This window comes from Ovis aries, chromosome 12 (assembly GCF_016772045.2).
Source record: "Ovis aries strain OAR_USU_Benz2616 breed Rambouillet chromosome 12, ARS-UI_Ramb_v3.0, whole genome shotgun sequence".
Classification (NCBI taxonomy): Eukaryota; Metazoa; Chordata; class Mammalia; order Artiodactyla; family Bovidae; genus Ovis; species Ovis aries.
The window spans coordinates 60231562-60253852 of record NC_056065.1 but is presented as its reverse complement, the minus strand read 5'-3'; the positions used below and the strand labels follow the sequence as shown (position 1 = coordinate 60253852).

The 22291-nt window shown below is 37.7% G+C and overlaps 1 protein-coding gene and 1 pseudogene across 2 annotated transcripts in view; both read right to left on the bottom strand.

Moving 5' to 3' along the window:
- TDRD5 (tudor domain containing 5) overlaps positions 1-22291 on the bottom strand; it is an 87414-nt gene that overhangs the window by 29246 nt on the left and 35877 nt on the right. For both annotated transcript variants that reach the window (XM_060396647.1, XM_042229419.2), the window contains exons 6-9: positions 19754-19810; positions 3896-4049; positions 2674-2882; positions 1316-1536 (exon numbers count right to left, since the gene is read on the bottom strand). In XM_060396647.1, coding sequence (XP_060252630.1) covers positions 1316-1536; positions 2674-2882; positions 3896-4049; positions 19754-19810 — 641 coding nt within the window. The remainder of the gene's footprint in view (positions 1-1315; positions 1537-2673; positions 2883-3895; positions 4050-19753; positions 19811-22291) is intronic.
- LOC114117310 (serine-threonine kinase receptor-associated protein-like) lies at positions 5866-6776 on the bottom strand (annotated as a pseudogene).

The following is a 22291-nucleotide window of genomic DNA, read 5'->3' as shown; positions in this document are numbered from 1 at the left end:
TTTGCCGACAAACCTTCGGCAAGGTTTTCCTGGTGGCTCAGATGGTAAAGCGTCTGCCTGCAATGCAGGAGACCCTGGTTTGATCCCTGAGTTGGGAAGATACCCTGGAGAAGGAAATGGAAACCCACTCCAGTACTCTTGCCTAGAAAATCCCATGTACAGAGGATACTGGTAAGTTACAGTCCACAGGGTCACAAAGAGTCGGAGACGACTGAGCAACTTCACTAGCCAACAAAGATCCGTTTAGTCAAAGCTGTGGTTTTTCTAGTAGTCATGTATGGATGTTAGAGTTGGATCATAAAGAAAGCTGAGTGCCAAAGAATTGATGCTTTTGAACTGTGGTGTTGGAGAAGACTCTTGAGAGTCCCTTGGACTGCAAGGAGATTCAACCAGTCCATCCTAAAGGAAATCAGTCCTGAATATTCATTGGAAGGACTGATGCTGAAGCTTGAGCTCCAATACTTCGGCCACCTGATGCAAAGAACTGATTCATTGGAAAGGCCCTGATGCTGGGAAAGACTGAAGGCAGGAGGAGAAGGAAGTGACAGAGGATGAGATGGTTGGATGGCATCACCAACTCAATGGATATGAGTTTGAGCAAGCTCTGGCAGTTGGCAATGGACAGAGAAGCCTGGCGTGCTGCAGTCCATGGGGTTGCAAAGAGTCAGACACGACTGAGTGACTGAACTGAACTGAATGTTTACTCTAATAATGCTCTGCTACTGCTGTTTTGAAATTCTTCATTTTTAAACAAGAAGTCTTGCATGTCAATTTTGCACTAGAGCCTGCAATTACATAGCTAATCCTGGATCCATTCAAAGTGCAAAGTTAAAAAATGGATTTTAACATAGTAAGAGTTTGAAAAGTTCAAATTCCACATTACATCAAACCTTAAGAAACCACTAATTGTCAAGGTTTCATATACTATCAAAATAATATTCACAATTTTCTGAAAAGGCTGTTAAAATACTCTTTTTCCCAACTATGTACCTATTTGAGGCCAGATGTTTTCATAAGCTTTCACCAAAAGAATGTATCTCAAGAAATTAAAAGCAGAAGCAGATACTGAAATACAACTTTCTTCTAGTAAGCCAACTACAGCTATTTTCCATAAAAATATTATATTCAGAAAAATGAACTTATCATGATTTTTAAGCAATATTTTACATTCTCACTGTTTTATTTTTGGTACAATAAATACTGATAAACAAAGGCTCTTCTGAGTCCTTAATTTTTAAAACCCCTGAGACCAAAATGTTTGAGAACTGACTTAACAAGGTATGTGAAAAATACATTGAAAATAACAGAATCCTACCGCATTTCAATCATCATGTCCTCAAGTAACTCTGATGAATCCCTGCTGTAGATTCGGATGTAGAATTGACTAGGAGAGAGGATATACTCCACAAAGACACCCACGAGGGTACTGGTATCTAATGGGGGCAGTCTGCATAATTTCTTGTCCCGCACAGCATCTGGTGGGATGTCATGATTTGCCATTGCCAAGTTGAGCTGGGATTTGTTCATTTCTACTTGCTACAAATTAAAAAAAGAAACCACTATAAATCTTTGAGTAACATGTCAAACTTTGACAATGTTTCTTAAAGTATATTTCATGAGTTACCTTTACTAGAAACACCTGGCAAATTATAAAAATGAAAATTCTTAGGCTCTAGCCCAGATTCAGTGATTCAGAATATCTGGAAGTGAGACCCACAGTTATGCCTTTAAAACAATTTCCAAGATGATCCTTACCTAAAGTACAAAAAGTACTGTACATAAAGAGAGTGAAAGTACATAAAGAGACTTAAAAGTCAAGTACATAAAGAGAGTTAAAAGTGTGTCGCACACAACTGCCCTGTACAAAACTGAAAACATGGTGCTTCAAATATTTAGGGTGAACTAAGTTACAGCCTAAATAAGATACAGCCTCATCCTAACCAATCCTACCAACAAAGGCAACTTGAAAGAATGGATTAAATTTCAGACTACTCTTCCAACCAAAAATGGGGCTTCTCAAACACTTTCATTCTAAAATATACTATTTTCCTTTAGGCTTTTCTATCATCCTCTAGAAAATACAGCAGGCTCTCCAAATAAAATGTTTTCCCTCCATGAAAGAAACCAGGTATGAAGGGCAAAAGGGAAGAGGAAGCAACTAATTTCTTAATAATGACAAAATAACTAACAGGAGATGAGAACACAAAAGCGGAGAAGTGTGTGTGTAGAGATCAAATAAAAGAGAAAAGCACCCTACAACTTAGGCTAGGTGCAGGGGCAACCTACAGCTAAGTATTGAGAATACGGTTACAGCCAAGCTTCTCAGTTCTTCCCTCTGAAGCCCTGAAGGGTTTTCAAGCCTACAGAAACAGATGGACAGAGAATCAACATCTGTCAAGCAATGTCATCCTCAAACAACAGTCAACTCTTCAAAGCCAACTGAAAACTCTGAAATGAGACTCAAGGAAAGCTAGTTATATAAAAGACTGAAAACCAGAATGAACACTGTATAAGATGACTTCAGACCAAAGTTCTGGTCTTGTCTAAGAAATCATATGTCCAGAAATAAGAGTTTTTCTCAAACAGAAATTTTGTCTAAAGAAACACTCATTCAGTTACTTTTCATAATGCTGAATCTCCATTACTTGAAGACAGACATCAAACCATACTCACCAGCTGCAAAGGTTTTACCACCAGATTAGGCTTCTTGAAAATCTTCTGTTCTGGTTCCTTATGGTTTTTTGAAGGGCAATCCCAAGTAGTCTCCTTGATAACAGCAGTAGACAGTGAATTTCTAGGGGGACTGGACACACAAGCTTTGGCTTCTATTTTCTTATCTGATTGAACTAAAAATGAATTTCTGACTGATGACACAGCTCCATCTGAAATGACCGATAGAGAAACCTATGTGTATCTATTAAAATAACCTGTAAACTATTATTAAGCACATTCTATGTGCCAGGCACTGGGCAGATAATGATAGATACGAACCTGTCTTTGCAGACCTTTCAGTATGGAGAGACACAAGGGAAGTTCCAGATGGGAACAAATCTTACATTATTTATGATGGGGGCGGAGGTTGGAAGAGAAGTCTGGTAAGGTTTTTTAAACTTTGGTGAAAGGTTTTATTTTTCAACATCCTTATTTCAATTTATTTCTTGTTCAACTTTAGCTGTGAACATTCACTGTTGCTTAATGTACAGTATAACTACTTGTACTACTAATGTACAATGGAACCTCAATGTATGTAACCACTTAATGTTCCATAATACAATCTCTTAATTTTTAGGGAATTCCCAAACCAATCACATATTTTGTTCAAATTTATATGTTTATGACAATTATAAGAGGTTGACACACTGAAATGGATTCCAGATAGACATAAAACCATAGCAGCTCCTAAAGAAATGCACTAGTAACTATACAAAGATGTAGTCACAAGGATATTGCACACTATATATTTTATAATACAAAAAAGGGGATACTCTCTACATGTCCATTGATAGGAGACTGGTTAAATGGACTATAATGTAATTACGTAATAGAATTACACAGACTGCTCAGTGCTGAACAACCGAGTTAAGAGCCACTGGACTACCTAGTGTTTCCCCGTGAGAGCATCATCTTAGAAAACTTATTTCTTCAGAATTATTAAAAAATCTAAACAATGAAGAAAGTAAACTTTAAAAACTCAGATTTTAACATAGCAGCATTATTCCAACATACATCATCAGGAAGGAGGTCATTATACACGAAACAGTTTCAAGGCTAACATGTCATCTGTTTGGTTGATGTGGTTACAATTAAGATTATTACCTAAATGATGCATTCTTTTTCCTTGTCCTTACAGAGATAATTAAACATTAGGTTTGCATCACACTGTAATACAACTCACCAGATGCTAGAGGCTTCATATCAGCATCAAACACCAGCAAGTCTTGTTCTCCTTCCCTGAACTCAACATGGAGAATGTCACTAAGTGCTCCAACAAGCTCTATTACATTTAAGAAGCCCAGTTTTTTGGGTGAAAGTTGCTCTTTAAAAATTAACTGTTACAAAAACAAACAAACAAAAAAAAACAAGGAATGTAACATATACAAATGCTTCAAGGACAATGCTTTAATTTGGACTTGGACTCCAAACTAAATTTGTAGGGGTGAGTAAATTCAGGCATTCAATAAACACTTGCTTCCATGTGAATATAACACAAACCAAGCAACCTATAATCCCTCACCATAAACTTCTAGGCCACCTTCAAGTTCCTTTTAGAGCACATGATAATTAAAAAGAAAATTAGAAGACATTTTTACCTCTCATTTTTCACAATGTATGATTATAAAGCAAAAGTCTTTTTAAAAAGAGGGGAACATACAAAATACAGAAATGCTAATAAAACTGTTGATATTTCTCTATGTTCACAGAAAGAATATTCACTACCACCTTTCACATGCAATAAAATAATACTATTTTTAAATGTTTCCTTAAAACTATGCTTATTATTTCGCCCTTGAAGTTGGGATAAATAGGTAAGTCTAAGTGTATTTTCTACAGCACACTGATTTTCTTAACTTGGAAAAAAGAAGAATTATACCAAATAGAGACAGAAGATAATATATATAAAACAAATAACAAATATGTCTGGTTTAAACTGCACAGTGAATTAGTTAGGTTTGTCCTTGCTAATAGAGTGAGTGTGTGTGCAGTTGCTCAGTCGTGTCCGGCTCTTTGTGACTCCACAGACTGTAGTCTGCCAGGTTCCTCTGTTCATGGGGTTTCTCAGGCAACAATACTAGAGTGGGTTGCCATTTCTTCCTCCAGGGGATCTTCCTGACTCAAGGGGTCAAACCCACGTCTTGTGTGTCTCCTGCACTGGCAGGTGAATTTCTCACCACTGAGCCACCTGAGAATTCCTTGTTAATCACGATCTCCAACGAAAAGGTCTGAATTCTTAAATCTTTTGTCTCCCTAACCAAGGTAAAGCAGTTGAGCTAACCATGTTTCTTGCTCTTTTCCTTTTGATTAGGTGTTGTGCAGGTCGGTTCAGTCACATTCCAACTCTTTGCAACCCCATGGACTGTAGCTCACCAGGCTCCTCTGTCCATGGAATTTTCCAGGCAAGAATACTGGAGTGGGTTGCCATTTCCTCCTCCAGGGGATCTTCCCAACCCAGAGATTGAACCCACGTCCCTTGCTTCTCCTGCATTGGCAGGAGGATTCTTTACCACTGTACCACCTGGGAAGCCTAATTAGGTGTCAGTAGGAAATAAATCCTTGCCCTGACTTAATCACCTTGGAGAAGATTGACAGGAACACACAGTGCAAACACTTTTAGAGGACTGACCCTTGACAAACGGTGGGACGTCTTTGTTTTAGAGGTATTTTATTGAGACAAGGCAAAACAATTAGATGTTCAGAAGTAGTGTACAATGAAAGAGATGTCAAACCCATTGCTTTATCATGTATTCCCTCTTCTTTACAATTAAAGCAAACAAGCAAACCCAACTTTCTGCTTTAAGGGAAGAGTCAGAAAAATAGGCCAATACATTTCCACTCTTCATAACAGAAACAGCTACCGGAAATCTAACTGTAATAAGAGAAATTGAATGTTGGCTTACATATATTCATTAAAAAGACAACAGACCATCAGACTACAAGAGGATAACTCCATCTGTCTTAATCTGATAGATACTCTTGTGTTTTCACTCATAGGTATCACCAAGTTGGTAAGTTCTAGCACTGGAGCTTATTCATATTCCTCATTATTCACTGCTCATGTTTGCCTTAACCAGAGACTAACTTGGAGGCCGATGCTTCTCTCTGCTTTAGTCTGTAAGCTGTGTACTATCTGTGGCATCTGTCTGACGCTCAGGCCATAATTTGAGGAGTTGAACTATAGATGGAATCTGAATTCTCTGAAGCAATTTCTTCTATCTCTTCTTCTGTAGGCTCTGAAAAATGGATCCTCAGCTTTGCCAGCTCACTACTATCTTCAGGAAGCACACCATAGGTTTTCCTACCATAATCTGCCACAGTCTCTACGTTCCATCTTCAGAACCACTGGCACAGAGTTCTCCATCAGACCTAAACCTCATACAGTGAATGGGACCAAAGTGTCCTTTGTAGGATTATAATGCATCTTCACTATTATAATCATATTTATAAGGTTTAAAACCTTCACTTGCTGCTACAAGAAATTCTCAGGGCAAAGAGATGCAGAATTGATGGTTGCAGGAGCTTCAAACGATTTGAGTCCAAACTTACTGCACTATGAAAAGCAACAGATGGTCCATACGTTATTACCAGGCATTCCCTTAGGAATATATCCCATACTACTAAAGACATCAAAACTTAGAGATTTCACCTCTGTCATAGTTGTGTGATCCCAGAGTAGAACAGTTTTATCACCAGCTGAAAGGATCTGTTTATCACCATGGAGCCTTTTTAATGTCAGAGGTATGATCATTGATTTCCTTAGGTTCTGTCTGGAAGACCATCTTGTCATCGTCCTTGGACCTGAAGAACATGGACACAAACAGCACCCCGCAGGCATCCTGAATGCTGAACACCAGCCTGCTGGACACGAACAGCACCCCGCAGGCATCCTCAATGCTGAACGCTGAACACCAGCCTGCTGGACATGAACAGAACCTGCAGGCATCCTGAATGCTGATGCTGAACACCGGCCTGCCGCATCACATGGCTGCCAGCGCACCAGCCAGCTCAGTTACCCTCCGGGGCTCAAGGGGCTCGGTGCTCACTGGCCCTGCCAGTTCCATATCCACCTTCCCAGTCACTGCCTCCAAGCCCAAAGGGTAGGATTTCTGCAGTGCATAGTTCTTGTTGATGTAATGCTCTCAGATTCAAGTCAACTCTTTATGACTTCTCCCAGGACACTTGCAAATGTGTTGCCCAGTATCAGTCAAGTCATAGTTTAAAACAGTCATTATATAGCCAATCATGATTATCCTGAGAGAGAAAGAACTGGTAGAGGACAGAGGAAGGGTGGCAATGAATTAGATTTGGTACCTCTACTTACTTCTTTGTACATTACATACTATGGCTTCTTTCCTTTCTATGTTCATTAGTCTCTTTAAGGGTTTCTTTCCCTTCTCTGTAAGTGCCTAGTATTATGAATGTGCAATTCAGCTGAACATAAGACTAGGCTGGGAAGGATTTTTTTTAACTATAAGTTATTGATTTTTTGAGTAAGTGATATTTGGAAGTTTTTCAAAGGTATATAGCAAAAACTAAGTCTCCAGTCCACTCCCATTTCTCAGCTGACCAGGAGAGCACCTCCTTGGAGGTAAACACTATTAGTAGTTTCGTGTGGAAACCATCACCAGCAGATTCTTCTGTGAAACTTGCCAGAAACTGTCAAAACTTGAATATACATCATCCTTTAGCATAATAGATTACATCTGTTGTATCTTTTAATGCGTTAATACGGAGATATTTTCAAATCAGTACATGAAACATAGTTGAGTTTTGCTTTGTGATCCTCAGAATCTTTTAGTAAATTAGTTTAGTCCATCAGCTGACATATCACACACATTGCCCTAATACCTTTCTTACGCTATCTTCTCTATATACTCCCACCGTAAGTAAGGAAGCAACTGACATTTATTTCTACTTCCACTCTCTTCCATCTCCAATCCATTTTCGTTATGTTTTCCTAAGAGTTTATGTTTTCAAATGTATTATATGATTTAATTTTCTCAGAGTAGATTTTGCAGATGACACTTTCATAGTGCAAACTCTATTTTTCGCAAATTGGTAGCTGGACCCAGAGGCTTGATCAGACGCATGCTCCACCCCTTAACAAAGCTGCTGGTGATGTCATATTCTAAAAAGAACACATAGTGTCTGGCTGTCTCTATGTTGGTGCTATTATCATAGCCATTACTGGTCAATGCCTGATTTACTATTTATTGAGAGTTTTAATATAGTGATATTCTAATCTATCGATTCTTTTTCATTATTTAGTTGGAATATTTTATAGAGATATGGTCCCCTCATCTGTTATTTAGTTACCCAGTCCTACCAGTGCATTCAGGAAAGCCAAGATAAGCAACTGGCTCTTTCTCTTTACCATTTTTTAAGAAAATGAATTAGTTCTCCATCATCTTCCATGATAACCAATTAGTTTTTAACATCATATGTACTCACAAAATTAAATATATTGGATGGGCTTCAGTTCAGTTCTGTTCAGTCACTCAGTCGTGTCCAACTCTTTGCGACCCCATGAATCACAGTACACCAGGCCTCCCTGTCCATCACCAACTCCCAGAGTTTACCCAAACTCATGTGCATCGAGTCGGTGATGCCATCCATCTCATCCTCTGTTGTCCCCTTCTCCTCCTGCCCCCAATCCCTCCCAGCATCATGGTCTTTTCCAATGAGTGAACTCTTTGCATGAGGTGGCCAAAATATTGGAGTTTCAGCTTCAGCATCAGTCCTTCCAGTGAACACCCAGGACTGGTCTCCTTTAGGATGGACTGGTGGATCTCCTTGCAGTCCAAGGGACTCTCAAGAGTCTTCTCCAACACCACAGTTCAAAAGCATCAATTCAAAAGCAGGGTGACAATATACAGCCTTGACATACTCCTTTTCCTATTTTTAGACAGCAAAAAATAAATCTATTTGACTTTATTACTAATCTTTTTCACTCTCCTCTTTCACTTTTTTCACATATTATGTTTTTGTTAATATATAATTAATACAATATATATTTTTAATATTTTATCTTTGACCTTAACAAATTCACCCTGCTTATTTAACTTATACGCAGAGTACATCATGAGAAACACTGGACTGGAAGAAACACAAGCTGGAATCAAGATTGCCGGGAGAAATATCAATAACCTCAGATATGCAGATGATACCACCCTTATGGCAGAAAGTGAAGAGGAACTAAAAGCCTCTTGATGAAAGTGAAAGTGGAGAGTGAAAAACTTGGCTTAAAGCTCAACATTCAGAAAACGAAGATCATGGCATCTGGTTCCATCACTTCATGGGAAATAGATGGGGAAACAATGGAAACTGTCAGATTTTATTCTTTTTGTTTTTTATTGTTTTTAAATAACAAAAATTCATTTCTTTGATATAGGGATATTCAGATTTTCTATTTCATCTTGTCTCAATTGGGTAATTCATGTCTTTTGAGGAATTTTTCCATTCCATTAAGTTGTCAAATGATAGGCACAGTTGTTCATAAAATTTTCTTATTGTCCTTTTAACATCTGTAAGATGATAATGATATAATCTCTTTCCTGACTTTGGTATTTGTGTCCTCTTTTTTCCTAATTTAACTAGCTAATGGTTCATCAATTTTGGGATCTTGCAATCAATTCTGGCTTTCTTCACTGTTGCTATTTTATTAATGTCTATTCTTGATTTTATCATTTCTTGTCTCTTACTATTTTGACTTTACCATTTTCTCCTACTATCTTGTCATTCCTTTTTCTTTTTAAAAAAATTAATTTATTTATTATAATTGGAGGCTAATTACAATACTGCAGTGGGTTTTGCCATACACTGACATGAGTCAGCCATGGGTGTACACATGTCACCCCTGTCCCAAACCTGCCTCCCACCTCCTTCACCATTCTATCCCTCTGGGTTCTCAGTGCACCGGCTTTGAGTGCCCTGTTTCACACACCAAACTTGGACTGGTCATCTATCTCACATATGGTAATATACACGTTTCAACACTATTCTCTCAAATCATCTGACCCTCGCCTTCTCCCACAGAGTCCAAAAATCTGTTCTCTATATCTCTTTTGCTGTCCCTTTTGTGTCTTGCATATAGTGTCGTTGTTATCTTTCTAAATTCTATATATATGCATTAATATACTGTATTGGTATTTTTCTGACTTACTTCACTCTGAATAATAGGCTCCAGTTTCATCCACCTCATTAGAACTGACTCAAATGCCGTTTTAATAGCTGAGTAATATTCCATTCTGTATATGTACCACAACTTTATCCATTCGTCTGCCAAGGCACATCTAGGTTGCTTCCATGTCCTAGCTATTGTAAACAGTGCTGCAATGAACATTGGGATACATGTGTCTCCTTCAATTCTGGTTTCCTTGGTGTGTATGCTCAGCAGCAGGATTGCTGGGTGGTCTGGCAGTACTATTTCCAGGTTTTTAATGAACCTCCACATTGTTCTTCATAATGGCCATTCTAGTTTACATTCCCACCAACAGTATAAGAGGGTTCTCTTTTCTCCACACCTTCTCCAGCATTTATTGTTTGTAGACTTTTTGATAGTAGCCATTCTGACCAACGTGAAATGGTACCTCATTGTGGTTTTGATTTGCATTTCTCTGATAATGAGTGATGTTGAGCATCTTTTCATGTGTTTGTTAGCCATCTGTATGTCTTCTTTGGAGAAATGTCTGTTTAGTTCTTTGGCCCATTTTTTGATTGGGTTGTTTACTTTTCTGGTATTGAGCTGTAGGAATTGCTTGTGTATTTTTAAGATTAATTCTTTATCAGTTGCTTCATTTGCTATAATTTTCTCCCATTCTGAAGGCTGTCTTTTCACCTTGTTTATAGTTTCCTTTGTTGTGTAAAAGCTTTTAAGTTTAATTAGGTCCTATTTATTTTTGCTTTTATTTCCATTACTCTGGGTCATAGAGGATCCTACTGTGATTTATGTCAGAGAGTGTTCTGCCTATGTTTTCCTTCAGGAGTTTTATAGTTTCTGGTCTTACATTTAGATCTTTAATCCATTTTGAGTTTATTTTTGTGTATGGTGATAGAAAGTGTTCTAGTTTCATTCTTTTACAGGTGGTTGACCAGTTTTCCCAGCACCACTTGTTAAAGAGATGGTCTTTTCTCCATTGTATATTTTTGCCTCCTTTGTCAAAGATCAGGTGTCCATAGGTATACGGATTTATCTCTGGGCTTTCTATTTTGTTCCATTGATCTATATTTCTGTCTGTGTGCCAGTACACCATACTGTCTTGATGACTGTAACTTTGTAGCATAGTCTGAAGTCAGGCAGGTTGATTCCTCCAGTTCCATTCTAATTTCTCAAGATTGCTTTGACTATTTGAGGTTTTCTGTGTCTCCATACAAATTGTGAAATTATTTGTTCTAGTTCGAAAAATACTGTTGGTCGCTTGATACGGATTACATTGAATCTATAGATTGCTCTGGGTAGCATATTAATTGTCACTATATTGATTCTTCCAACCCATGAACATGGTATATTTCTCCATCTATTTGTGTCATCTTTGATTTCTTTCATCAGTGTTTTAGAGTTTTCTCTATAGAGGTCTTTTGTTTCTTTAGGTAAATTTATTCCTAAGTATTTTATTATTTTTGTCACAATGGTGAATGGGATTATTTCCTTAATTTCCCTTTCTGTGTTCTCACTGTTAGTGTATAGGAATGCAAGGGATTTCTGTGTATTAATTTTATATCCTGCAACTTTAGTATACTCATTGATTAGCTCTAGTAATTTTCTGGTAGTGTCTTTAGGGTTTTCTACGTAGACATTCCTCCTCCTTTTTCTGACTTATTCAGGTAGACCTTTAGGTCAATGACAATTTTATACCTTTCTTTTCTTCTAATTTAGGCATTTTATTTTAATTTAGGCATCTTAAAGCTATAAATTTCCCTTTGAGCACTACTTCAGCTGCATCTCACAATTTTGATATATTTCAATAGCATTCAATGGAAAATACTTTCAAATTTCCCTTATTCTATCTTTAATAAACTGTTTAGCTATATTCAATATTTTACCAACAATAGAAAAGAATACGAAAAAGAATATATATATATATATATATATATATATATATATATATGTTTGAATAACTTTGCTATACACCAGAAACTAACACAACATTGCAAATCAACTATACTTCAATTTAAAGCAGAAAGTTATTTGCAAGAGAACTATTTAATTCCCAAGTTTTCTGGAGGGTTAATACTTAGGGAACTCATTGTATTGATCTGTAATTTAATTCCATCTTAAAGAACATACTTTAAGATTTCAGTATTTTGAAATTTGTTTAGACTTATTCTATAACCAACTACATGGTCTGTCTTGGTAAATGTATCTTCCATGTGTACTTGAATACAATGTGTATTCTGCAGTTGCTGGGTACAGTGTTCTATAAAAGTCAAACAGATCAAGATGATAGAGAGTATGGCTCAGATTTTCCATGTCCTTATTAATTTTTTTGACTATTTTATCAATTGCCAGAAAGAGAAAATCCTTATAATTGTGGAAGTTAATTCATAATTAATTCTGTTAATTTTTAGATCATTTATCTTAAAGCATTATTAGGTGAATATACATTTGGCCATGGTGTCTTCCTGATTAACCCTTTATTCTTACAAAACGTTTCTCTGTCTCTGATAATAATACACTTTACCTTGGTCTCCTTTACCTGATTTTTTTGAGTCTTTTTAGTTCTTTTATGCTTATTATATATATATATCTTTTTCATCTTTTACTGTCAACCAATTTATGTCTTCCTACTAACAGTATATTTCATATGCATAGCATTTAGTTGCATTATGCTTTTTCATTATATCTTATAACTTCATTAATTTTAATATATACTCTATTATATTTATGAAATTATTAATATAAGTGGAGTTACAGATACCATTCTTTAAATTGAAGTATAGTTGCTTTACAATGTTGTGTTGGTTTCAGGTGTATAGCAAAACGGTTCATTTCACATATACGTATATATTTTCTTCAGATTCTTTTCCTCTTTAGGTAATTACAAGATACTGAATACAGTTCCCTGTGCTATACAGTATATCCTTGTTGTTTACTTATTTCTTATATATTAGTATGCATCTGTTAATCCCAGATATATCCCTCTTTCCCTTTCCCCTTTGGTAACCACAGATTTTCTATGTCTGTGAGTCCGTTTCTGTTTTGTAAAGAAGTTCACTTATGTCTTAAGATTTCACACAGAAGTGTTATATTTGTCTCTGACTGACTTCACTTGGTATGATAATCCCTAGGACTATCCACGTTGTAGGAAATGGCATTATTTTATTCATTTTATGGCTGAGTAATTCCATTATGTGTATATATACACACCACATCTTCTTTATTCATTTGTTGACGGACACAGGCTGCTTCCATGTCTTGGCTATTGAAAATAGAGTTGCAAAGAACACTGGGGTGCGTGTATCTTTTTGAATTATGATTTTCTCTGGATATATGCCTAGCAGTGGGATTGCTGGATCATATGGCAGCTCTATTTTTAGTTTTCCAAGGAACATCCATACTGTTTCTCCACAGTGGTTGCACCAATTTACATTTCCACCAACAGCGCAGAAAGGCTCCCTTTCCTCCACACCCTCTCCAGCATTTATTATTTGTAGATTTTTTGATGATGGCCATTCTGACTGGTGTGAGGTCATGCCTCATTGCATTTGCATTTCTCTATTAATCAGTGCTGTTGAGCGTCTTTCAAGTGCCTGTTGGCCCTCTATGTTTCTTAAGAAATATCTGTTTAAGTCTCCTGCCCATTTTTTGATTGGGTTGTTTTTTATATTGCGCTGCATGAGTTGTTTGTATATTTTGGAAATTGAGCCCTTGCTGCTCATACTGTTTGCAAATATTTTATCCTATACAGCTACCACTTTTTGCTATTTAATTTCTGTTGATTCCATCTGTATTTTGTTTCTCTCAAAATTTGTTCCTTTGTTGTCTTTCAAGCAAGAAAGCTGAACAGTAAACCCAGTCTTCCCTTGAGTTTATTGAGTATTTTTATACAATTCCATTTTAATGTATCTAAAGGTGATGGCACCCCACTCCAGTACTCTTGCCTGAGCAACTTCACTTTCACTTTCATGCATTGGGGAAGGAAATGGCAGCCCACTCCAGTGTTCTTGCCTGGAGAATCCCAGGGATGGAGGAGCCTGGTGGGCTGCAGTCCGTGGAGTCACATAGAGTCGGACTCGACTGAGCGACTGAACTGAACTGATTGCCCCTCCACTCATTATGCTATGATTTTCACAGGTACTAAATCTGTATGTTACAAACTCGGTTATACAATGTTGTAATTTTTGCTTTAAACGGTCACAGACTTAATTGGTTGAAAGTCTTTTATATACCCACACATTTTACATAAGATTTCCTCTGTATTCATTTTGAGGGCTTTTCTGGTCTTCTTAAATCTGTAAACTCATAAAATTTATGAAATTCATATTTTTTTTTACCATCTTTCTTTCCTCACAATTATACATTTTAGACCATTTGGTACTGTCCTACAGGTCTCTCCAATCCTGCGTTTGTTTTTCTCTCCGGCCATGCTGCACAGTTTGTGGTATCTCAGTTCCCCAGCCAGGGATCAAACCCAAGTCACAGCAGAAGTGCCAAATTCTATATACTATGCCAGCAGGGAACCCCCAGATTCTGTTTTTATTTATTTTATTTTTGGCTGCGCTGGGTCTTCGCTGCTGTGCATGGGCTCTCTTGGGTTGTAGCAAGCAGGTGCTATGATCTAGTTGTGCTGCACAGGCTTCTCGTTGAGGTGACTTCTCTTGCTGCAGAGCATGGGCTCTAGGGCTTCCACAGTTAAGCTTAGTTGCCCCCCAACAAGAGGAATCTTCCTGAAGCACGGATCAAACCTGTGTCCCCTGTATTGGCAGGCTGATTCTTAATGGCTGAACCACCACAAAAGTCCCCAGGTTCTGCTTTAAAAAATTTTTTTTTCATTTATTTTCTCTCTCTGTTCTTCAGATTGGATCATTTCTACCAATTTGTCTTGGGGTTTACTGATGCTTTCTTCTGCCATTTCCAATTTGTTCTTAAGATACTGTAGTGAAATTACTTCAGATATTTTATTTTCAGCTCTAGAAAATTATTTGGCTTTACAGTTTCTTTTTCTCCACTGAGGTTTCTTATCCATTTGTTCAATATGAATACATATTGCATTATACTCTTTTTAATGTGGTTTTAAGAATTCCTTTAAAATCTTTTTGCTAACTTCAACATCTGCATCATCTCAGTATCAATTTCTATCGATTACTTTTTCTCTTCACCAGGGGGCACATTTTCTTGTTTATTCAGTAATTTTTGCTTGTATCTGGGACATCATAATAGGTAAGCTGTAGACTGTGGAATCTTTTATGCTTCTTCTGAGAGTACTGCTTTTTGCTTAACTTTAATAGGGAGTTAACCTGACTAACCTTAAACTCGAAACTCTGACCCTGTTTTGGGCCACAACTGAAAGAGATTTAGTTCTTTCAGCCTTACTAGGCTTCTGTGAGTCTGCCCCAGGCATGTGTAATTCAAGAATCAGTCAGAGATTTGAGCAGAATTTACGTGCAGAATTTGACGCTCCCTCTCCATCCCATGACTTCTTGCCTCATCTTCCAACTGCTTGTCTTCCTTGGTTGCTCAGACGGTAAAGAATCTGCCTCCAATGCAGGAGACCAGAGTTTGATCCCTGGATGGGGAAGATCCCCAGGAGAAGGGAATGGCAACCCACTCTAGGATTCTTGCCTGGGAAATACCATGGACAAACGAATCTGGCAGGTTACAGTCCATGGGGTCGCAGTGATTTGTTTTGTCATTTTTCAACTGCTTATGTAGCTCCAAATCAGAGGCAGGTAAAACTTTTGATTTCTATCCAGTTATCAATTCCAAACTATGTATGGGGCCCGACATTGGGCCAAACTCCATGCAAATAAAAAAGGTACTATTCTCTCCTCTCTAGGTGCTGACTCCTTTCCAATTTCTGCCTGCTTTTGAACAATTTCTAGTACCTTCAGAGAGTAATTTTGTATATTTTGTCCAGAATTTATAATAATTATCATCAGGATTGTTCCAATGTAGGCTACTCAGACATATTACCTTAATTTATTTGCATGCCTAAGTTTCTCACTAGATTTCAAAAATCTTAGTGACAGAGCCTTTCATACCTGGATACCCAGTGCCTCCCTCATTTCCTTTCGACTTTCACAATGTACCTCATTTTTATCTACTGGTTTTCTTAGGGCATCAGCTGTTCTATATTTTTGTTCTTGTAATGTTTGAAGTTTAGCCTTCATTTCTGAAATTTTTCTTCTTTTATTTATGATTATTTCCTGAGTAATTTTCTGAGTACCCTTCACTGTATTCCCAAATTTGTATAATTCAGATTTATGCTGTTCTTTCATGTTTTGTATCACTTTATATTTTTGAAAAATGTTTCAGTTTTTATCTGTATTAGGGACATGTATTTCTGACATGCTCCTATTATCAATGGATATGCTCTTCTGTTACTTAATCTCTTTTTTAATTCAAACAACAATGCAATTTAACCCAGATCCTCTTCTGCTGCATATTTTACATGAAATTCATTTGCCTGACTTGTAGGACATCATTCTGGATTACTTTCTGATTCACAGAGCTCCTCCTTCCATTGTTTTTGTAAATTGCTTAAAAATATAGTAGGTTAATTTTGAAATTTCTTGGCTCTTTTCCCTTAATACTACTTACACCTAAGACTCCTCTTTTCGTATCCTGCTCAATTTTTCATTAGCGTCTATGAGGGAGCTCTGGCTGGTCAGTTTCAAAAATTCACAGGAGCTATGATGCTCCAGCCCCATTCAACTCTTACTATGAAGCATTTTCTGCTACTAGGTCAAAATAACACACAGTTTCAGTCACAGTTTTCGAAATGGCTTGCTGTACATTCTAGTGGATGAAGTAAAGTGAAGTGAAAGTTGCTTAGTTGTGTCTGACTCTTTGCAATTCCTTGGACTATACAATCCATGGAATTCTCCAGGCCAGAAGTGAGTACCTGATGACTATTTTGTAGTTCTTCTGTCTCATAGATCCATTAGTGCTCCTGTTTTCTCCTGGCACAGACACTGATATCATGAGGCTTTTATGGCAGCTGCTGATTACTCTCTAGCAATTATTTGCAGAGATATATTACCTAATTTTGTTATCAATACTGTCTTTGGATTTTCTATTTTGCCATCTAGTTCTCTATGTGGCTTCTAGCTCTCTATGGGCTTCCCTAGTGGTTCAGATGGTAAAGCGTCTGCCTGCAATGTGGGAGACCTGGGTTTGATCCCTGGGTCTGGGTGGGGACGATCCCCTGGAGAAAGAAATACAACCCACTCCAGTACTCTTGCCTGGAAAATCCCATGGAGTGGGGAGTTTGGTAGGCTACAGTCCATGGGATCGCAAAGAGTCAGACACGATTGAGCAACTTCATTCACTCACTCTCTATAACTGACACTTCAGGAAGATCCAAAACCTATGCTGCCTCTGCACTATCTTCCTTCAATTAGCAATTCAACAAAAGATCCTGAAAGAAGGGCAGACTGTTGTCCAAGTATTTCAAGAGGACAAATCACAAGGTAGCTTTTATATCATGTTGGATAAATAAAGGTTTAGTATTTCTACAAGTTACAATAAAGATTAAATTAAATCTATACTTATTATATATGTTTAATAATAATGTTGAATTTCTGCAGAAGTTTGTTTACTAAGAAAGGCAAAGACCTTTCCTGTAACATTAAAAGGTTTGTTTTACAGACTCACAGACTTGGAGAACAAACTTATGATTACCAGGGGCAAAAGGTGTGACTGGGGTGGGGGGAGGAATAGATTGGGAGTTTGGGATTGACATGTACACGCTGTTGTATTTAAAATAAATAACCAACAAGGGCCTACTGTACAGCACAGGAAACTCTGCTCAATATTCTGTTATAACCTAGATGGGAAAAGAATTTGGAAAAAGAACAGATACATACATATATATATATATATATATATATATATAACTGAATCACTTTGCTGTACACCTGAAATCAAAAAAACATTGTTAATCAACTATACTCCAATATAAATTTTTAAAAAAAAATCCTATTTAAAAAAGGTTTGCTTTAATTTCTACAAAATTGTTGACTTGTAACCTTAACTCCATGAATCTTTAATACAGGAAGCTACTTTTGCTAAAACGTTCATGGTAGGAAACTATTCACTTTGAGTTGTGAACCTGGCATAGGAAGTTTATTTTTACCCATAAATTTTCTAATAATTAAGTCATATGCTATTACTTTACTACTCTATTTTACACTTTATTCTGTAATTTCATTATTAGATAAGTGACTTGATTTGTTAACCCAAAAGATATCAAGACTGTTTAAGCTTTCTCTCATGGGCCTATCTGAAATAAACTTTGAGGCTTTAAAGGAGTCATTGCTTTCATTCATAATGTGAAATTAAATTTTCTGCATTAAAGAAAGCTGAGCACCAAAGAATTGATGCTTTTGAACTGTGGTGTTGGAGAAGACTCGAGAGTCCCTTGGACTGCAAGGAGATCCAACCAGTCCATCCTAAAGGAAATCAGTTCTGAATATTCACTGGAAGGACTGATGCTGAAGCTGAAACTCCCAATACTTTGGCCACCTGATGCGAAGAGCTGACTCATTTGAAAAGACCTTGATGCTGGGAAAGATTGAGGACAGGAGAAGGGGATGACAGAGGATGAGATGGTTGGATGGCATCACCGACTCGATGGACATGAGTCTGGATGAACTCTGGGAGTTGGTGAAGGACAGGGAGGCCTGGCATGCTGTGGTCCATGGGATCGCAAAGAGTCGGACACGACTGAGTGACTAAACTGAACTTGAGGGGTGATGTGTATCTTTTCTAAAACAAGTTTTCTTCTTTTTCTTCTACTATGAGTTTTAACATTTACCAAACAATTACTATGCGGCAGGCAACGTTCTAATTATTTTAAGCCATTTAAACTTCTTTACAAAATTTTATCAAGTAGATAACATTATACACATCATCTGTAAAATAGCACACAGATTTGATCTATCAATCATTACACTATATAGTATCTCAAACAAACTTGTTTATATGTACAAATATATGATAATGTTCATGACATAGTAGTTAAGAGTTAGGATACTGAAGTCTGAAGCTAGGCTGCCAGGATTTCAAACCCTGGCTCCACTCATTACTGGCTACCTATTTGGTAGGCAAGTTACTTTTCTATGCCTCAGTCTGTTGTGAAAACAAATGGACTACTATAAGAAAAGCATTCTGAATAGAGCCCACCACACCTACCCCTTTTTTTAAAATGAGGCATATGGCAGTATCTGAATTATCATTCTGCAATGTGATTTTTTTCCACCTAACATGATAGGTTCCAAAAATGATCCATGTGGCATGAGTGAGCTAAATCTTGGTTGTTTATTTTTTCTACTACATATTACTCCATTATCTCAATTTATTTATCCATTTTCCTATTGATAGATATTCAATTTATTCCCAGTTTTTAACCATGCTGCAATGTAGGTATCATCTGTTTGTCTTCATGTGCACATGTTTAAGAGTTTCTCTAAAGTGCATCTATAGAAGTGGAACTCCAGAATTATCAGGGGTACATTTTGTCAAGTAAAGTCATATTGCCAAAGAGGTTCTGTCCCACAAGCACTGCATGAGGTATCCTGTTTCTCCATATCCCCACTGACATTTGGTATTATCAAACATGAGAAACAAATTAACTCTCATTCTAATTATATAACAATAGTGGCAAAGATATTTTTTCTACGCATAATCAAGTATTTATTAAAAACCATATTCTTAACTCTTTGAGTAAAAAAGCAGCTACCAAAATGCAAAACAAAATGTTTAAGTTCTAGAGCACAGACTTGGAGGATCCAAGGAGTAGCAACAAAATTTTCATCAAGGATGAGAAACATATGCAAGCCATAAAAAACCATGATTGGTGAAAAAAAGAACACTCACCTCAAACTCTCTAAGCAATTTAGAAATAAGCAAACCCTCTGGAAACTTGGATACAACCTAATAAATAAAAAGTGAAATACAATATAAACGACACAATGGGAATGCTGGGTGGCAAAATATCAAAATAAGAAAATGTAAATTTACATAGCAACAAAGGCAAAAATGACATTATTAAGTGAATGAATTAAAAGGCACAGTAATTTTTTAAAGTCACCTTCTAGTTTTAAAAAAGTTGTAACAACCAAAAAAGGCAGTGAATTCCAACATTTCCAGAGTTGAGAAATCATTCCTGCATAAAATAGCAGTGCCACGACTGATCAGAAATTCCTAGAGTTCTTTAGCTCAGCTAACATATTTAGTCTTAGCTCATGTATAATAAATATTCTATGGCATAATTTCAAGCATTTTAAAGGGCAGAAAAGAAATACAATGGACACTGTAGAAAACACTGGAAAACACAGTTAAGCAAAGATACTGGCCACTGTTGTCCGCATGCACACAAAAATATCTTTAATATGAAAATCAGGTCATTGCTTCTCTCGATTTTTAATATCGTCTCGAAGACTCTTTCCATACCAGTAAATATGGATCAACATGTTTACTAGTGAAACTGAACTGGAGACTGTGGGGCTCTTGGGCACAGAAGTGATTCCACGTCCCCCATTTCTTACAGAAAACAGACTCTGGCCTCCATGACCTTCCCTGAGTTCCAAAGAACAAATCTGAACAGTTGTCAATCCAGGAAGGGACAAAGTAGATGCAGAGTCAAGGGAGGAACAGTCAAGAAACAATAGTGCAGCCTTGAGACAGGGTCCTGACTTCTTCTCAAGGGATATACATAACAATGTCTTTAAGCTCTTTATAGAATTAAAACTCTTATTTCTGCTTTGTTGACTATGCCAAAGCCTTTGACTGTGTGGATCACAATAAACTGTGGAAAATTCTGAAAAAGATGGGAATACCAGACCACCTGACCTGCCCCTTGAGAAACCTGTATGCAGGTCAGGAAGCAACAGTTAGAACTGGACATGGAACAACAGACTGGTTCCAAATAGGAAAAGGAGTACGTCAAGGCTGTATATTGTCACCCTGTTTATTTAACTAATATGCAGAGTACATCATGAGAAATGCTGGGTTGGATGAAGCACAAGCTGGAATCAAGACTGCCGGGAGAAATATCAATGACCTCAGATATGCAGATGACACCACCCTTATGGCAGAAAGTGCTAAAGAGCCTCTCGATGAAAGTTAAAAAGTTGGCTTAAAACTCAACATTCAGAAAACTAAGATTATAGCATCTGGGCCCATCAATTCATGGCATAGAGATGGGGAAACAGTGGAAACAGTGACAGACTTTATTTTGGGGGGCTCCAAAATCACTGCAGATGGGGACTACAGTGAAATTAAAAGATACTCACTCCTTGGAAGAAAAGTTATGACCAACCTAGACAGCATATTAAAAAGCAGAGACATTACTTTACCAACAAAGGTCCATCTAGTCAAAGCTACAGTTTTTCCAATAGTCATTTTTGGATGTGAGAGTTGGACTATACAGAAAGCTGAGTGCTGAAGAACTGCTTTTGAACTGTGGTGTTGGAGAAGACTCTTGCAAGTCCCTTGGACTGCAAGGAGATCCAACCAGTCCATCCTAAAGGAAATCAGTCCTGAATATTCACGGGAAGGACTGATGCTGAAGCTGAAACTCCAATACTTTGGCCATCTGATACAAAGAACTGACGACTCATTTGAAAAGACCCTGATGCTGGGAAAGATTGAAGGCGGGGGGAAAAGGGGATGACAGAGGATGAGATGGTTGGAAGGCATCACTGACTCAATGGACATGAGTTTGGGTAGGCTCTGGGAGTTGGTGATGGACAGGAAGGCCTGGCGTGCTGCAGTCCATGGGGTTGCAGAGTCAGACATGACTGAGCGACTGAACTGAACTGAGAATTAAAATTCAATAAATAGAAGGTGTCAGCATTGTTCATACCAGGAAAGACCACCTGAAGCCAAACTAAAAGAACTAGCTGCTGCTAAGTCGCTTCAGTCGTGTCTGACTCTGTGCGACCCCACAGACGGCAGCCCACCAGGCTCCCCCATCCCCAGGATTCTTCAGGCAAGAACACTGGAGTGGGTTGCCATTTCCTCCTCCAATGCATGAAAGTGAAAGGTGAAAGTGAAGTCGCTCAGTCGTGTCCGACTCTTCGCGACCCCATGGACTGAAGCCTGCCAGGCTCCTCCGTCCATGGGATTTTCCAGGCAAGAGTACTGGAGCGGGGTGCCATTGCCTTCTGAGAAGCTCATTAAGAAGATTAACCGAGATTAAAGGAAGAGCAGGACCTTCACACATCCCTATCTTATCAGCAACCCCACCCTTGCAGCACCGCCTCAAGACTCCTCACCAAACTCCCTGGGTTGGGACACAGTTTCCAAGGCAAAGGGCCACACTATCTCCCTTTGCCTGGAAAAGCCATAAAGCTGTTCTTTTCTACTTCACCCAAAACTCTGTCTGAGGTTTGATTTGGCACCAGTGTACAG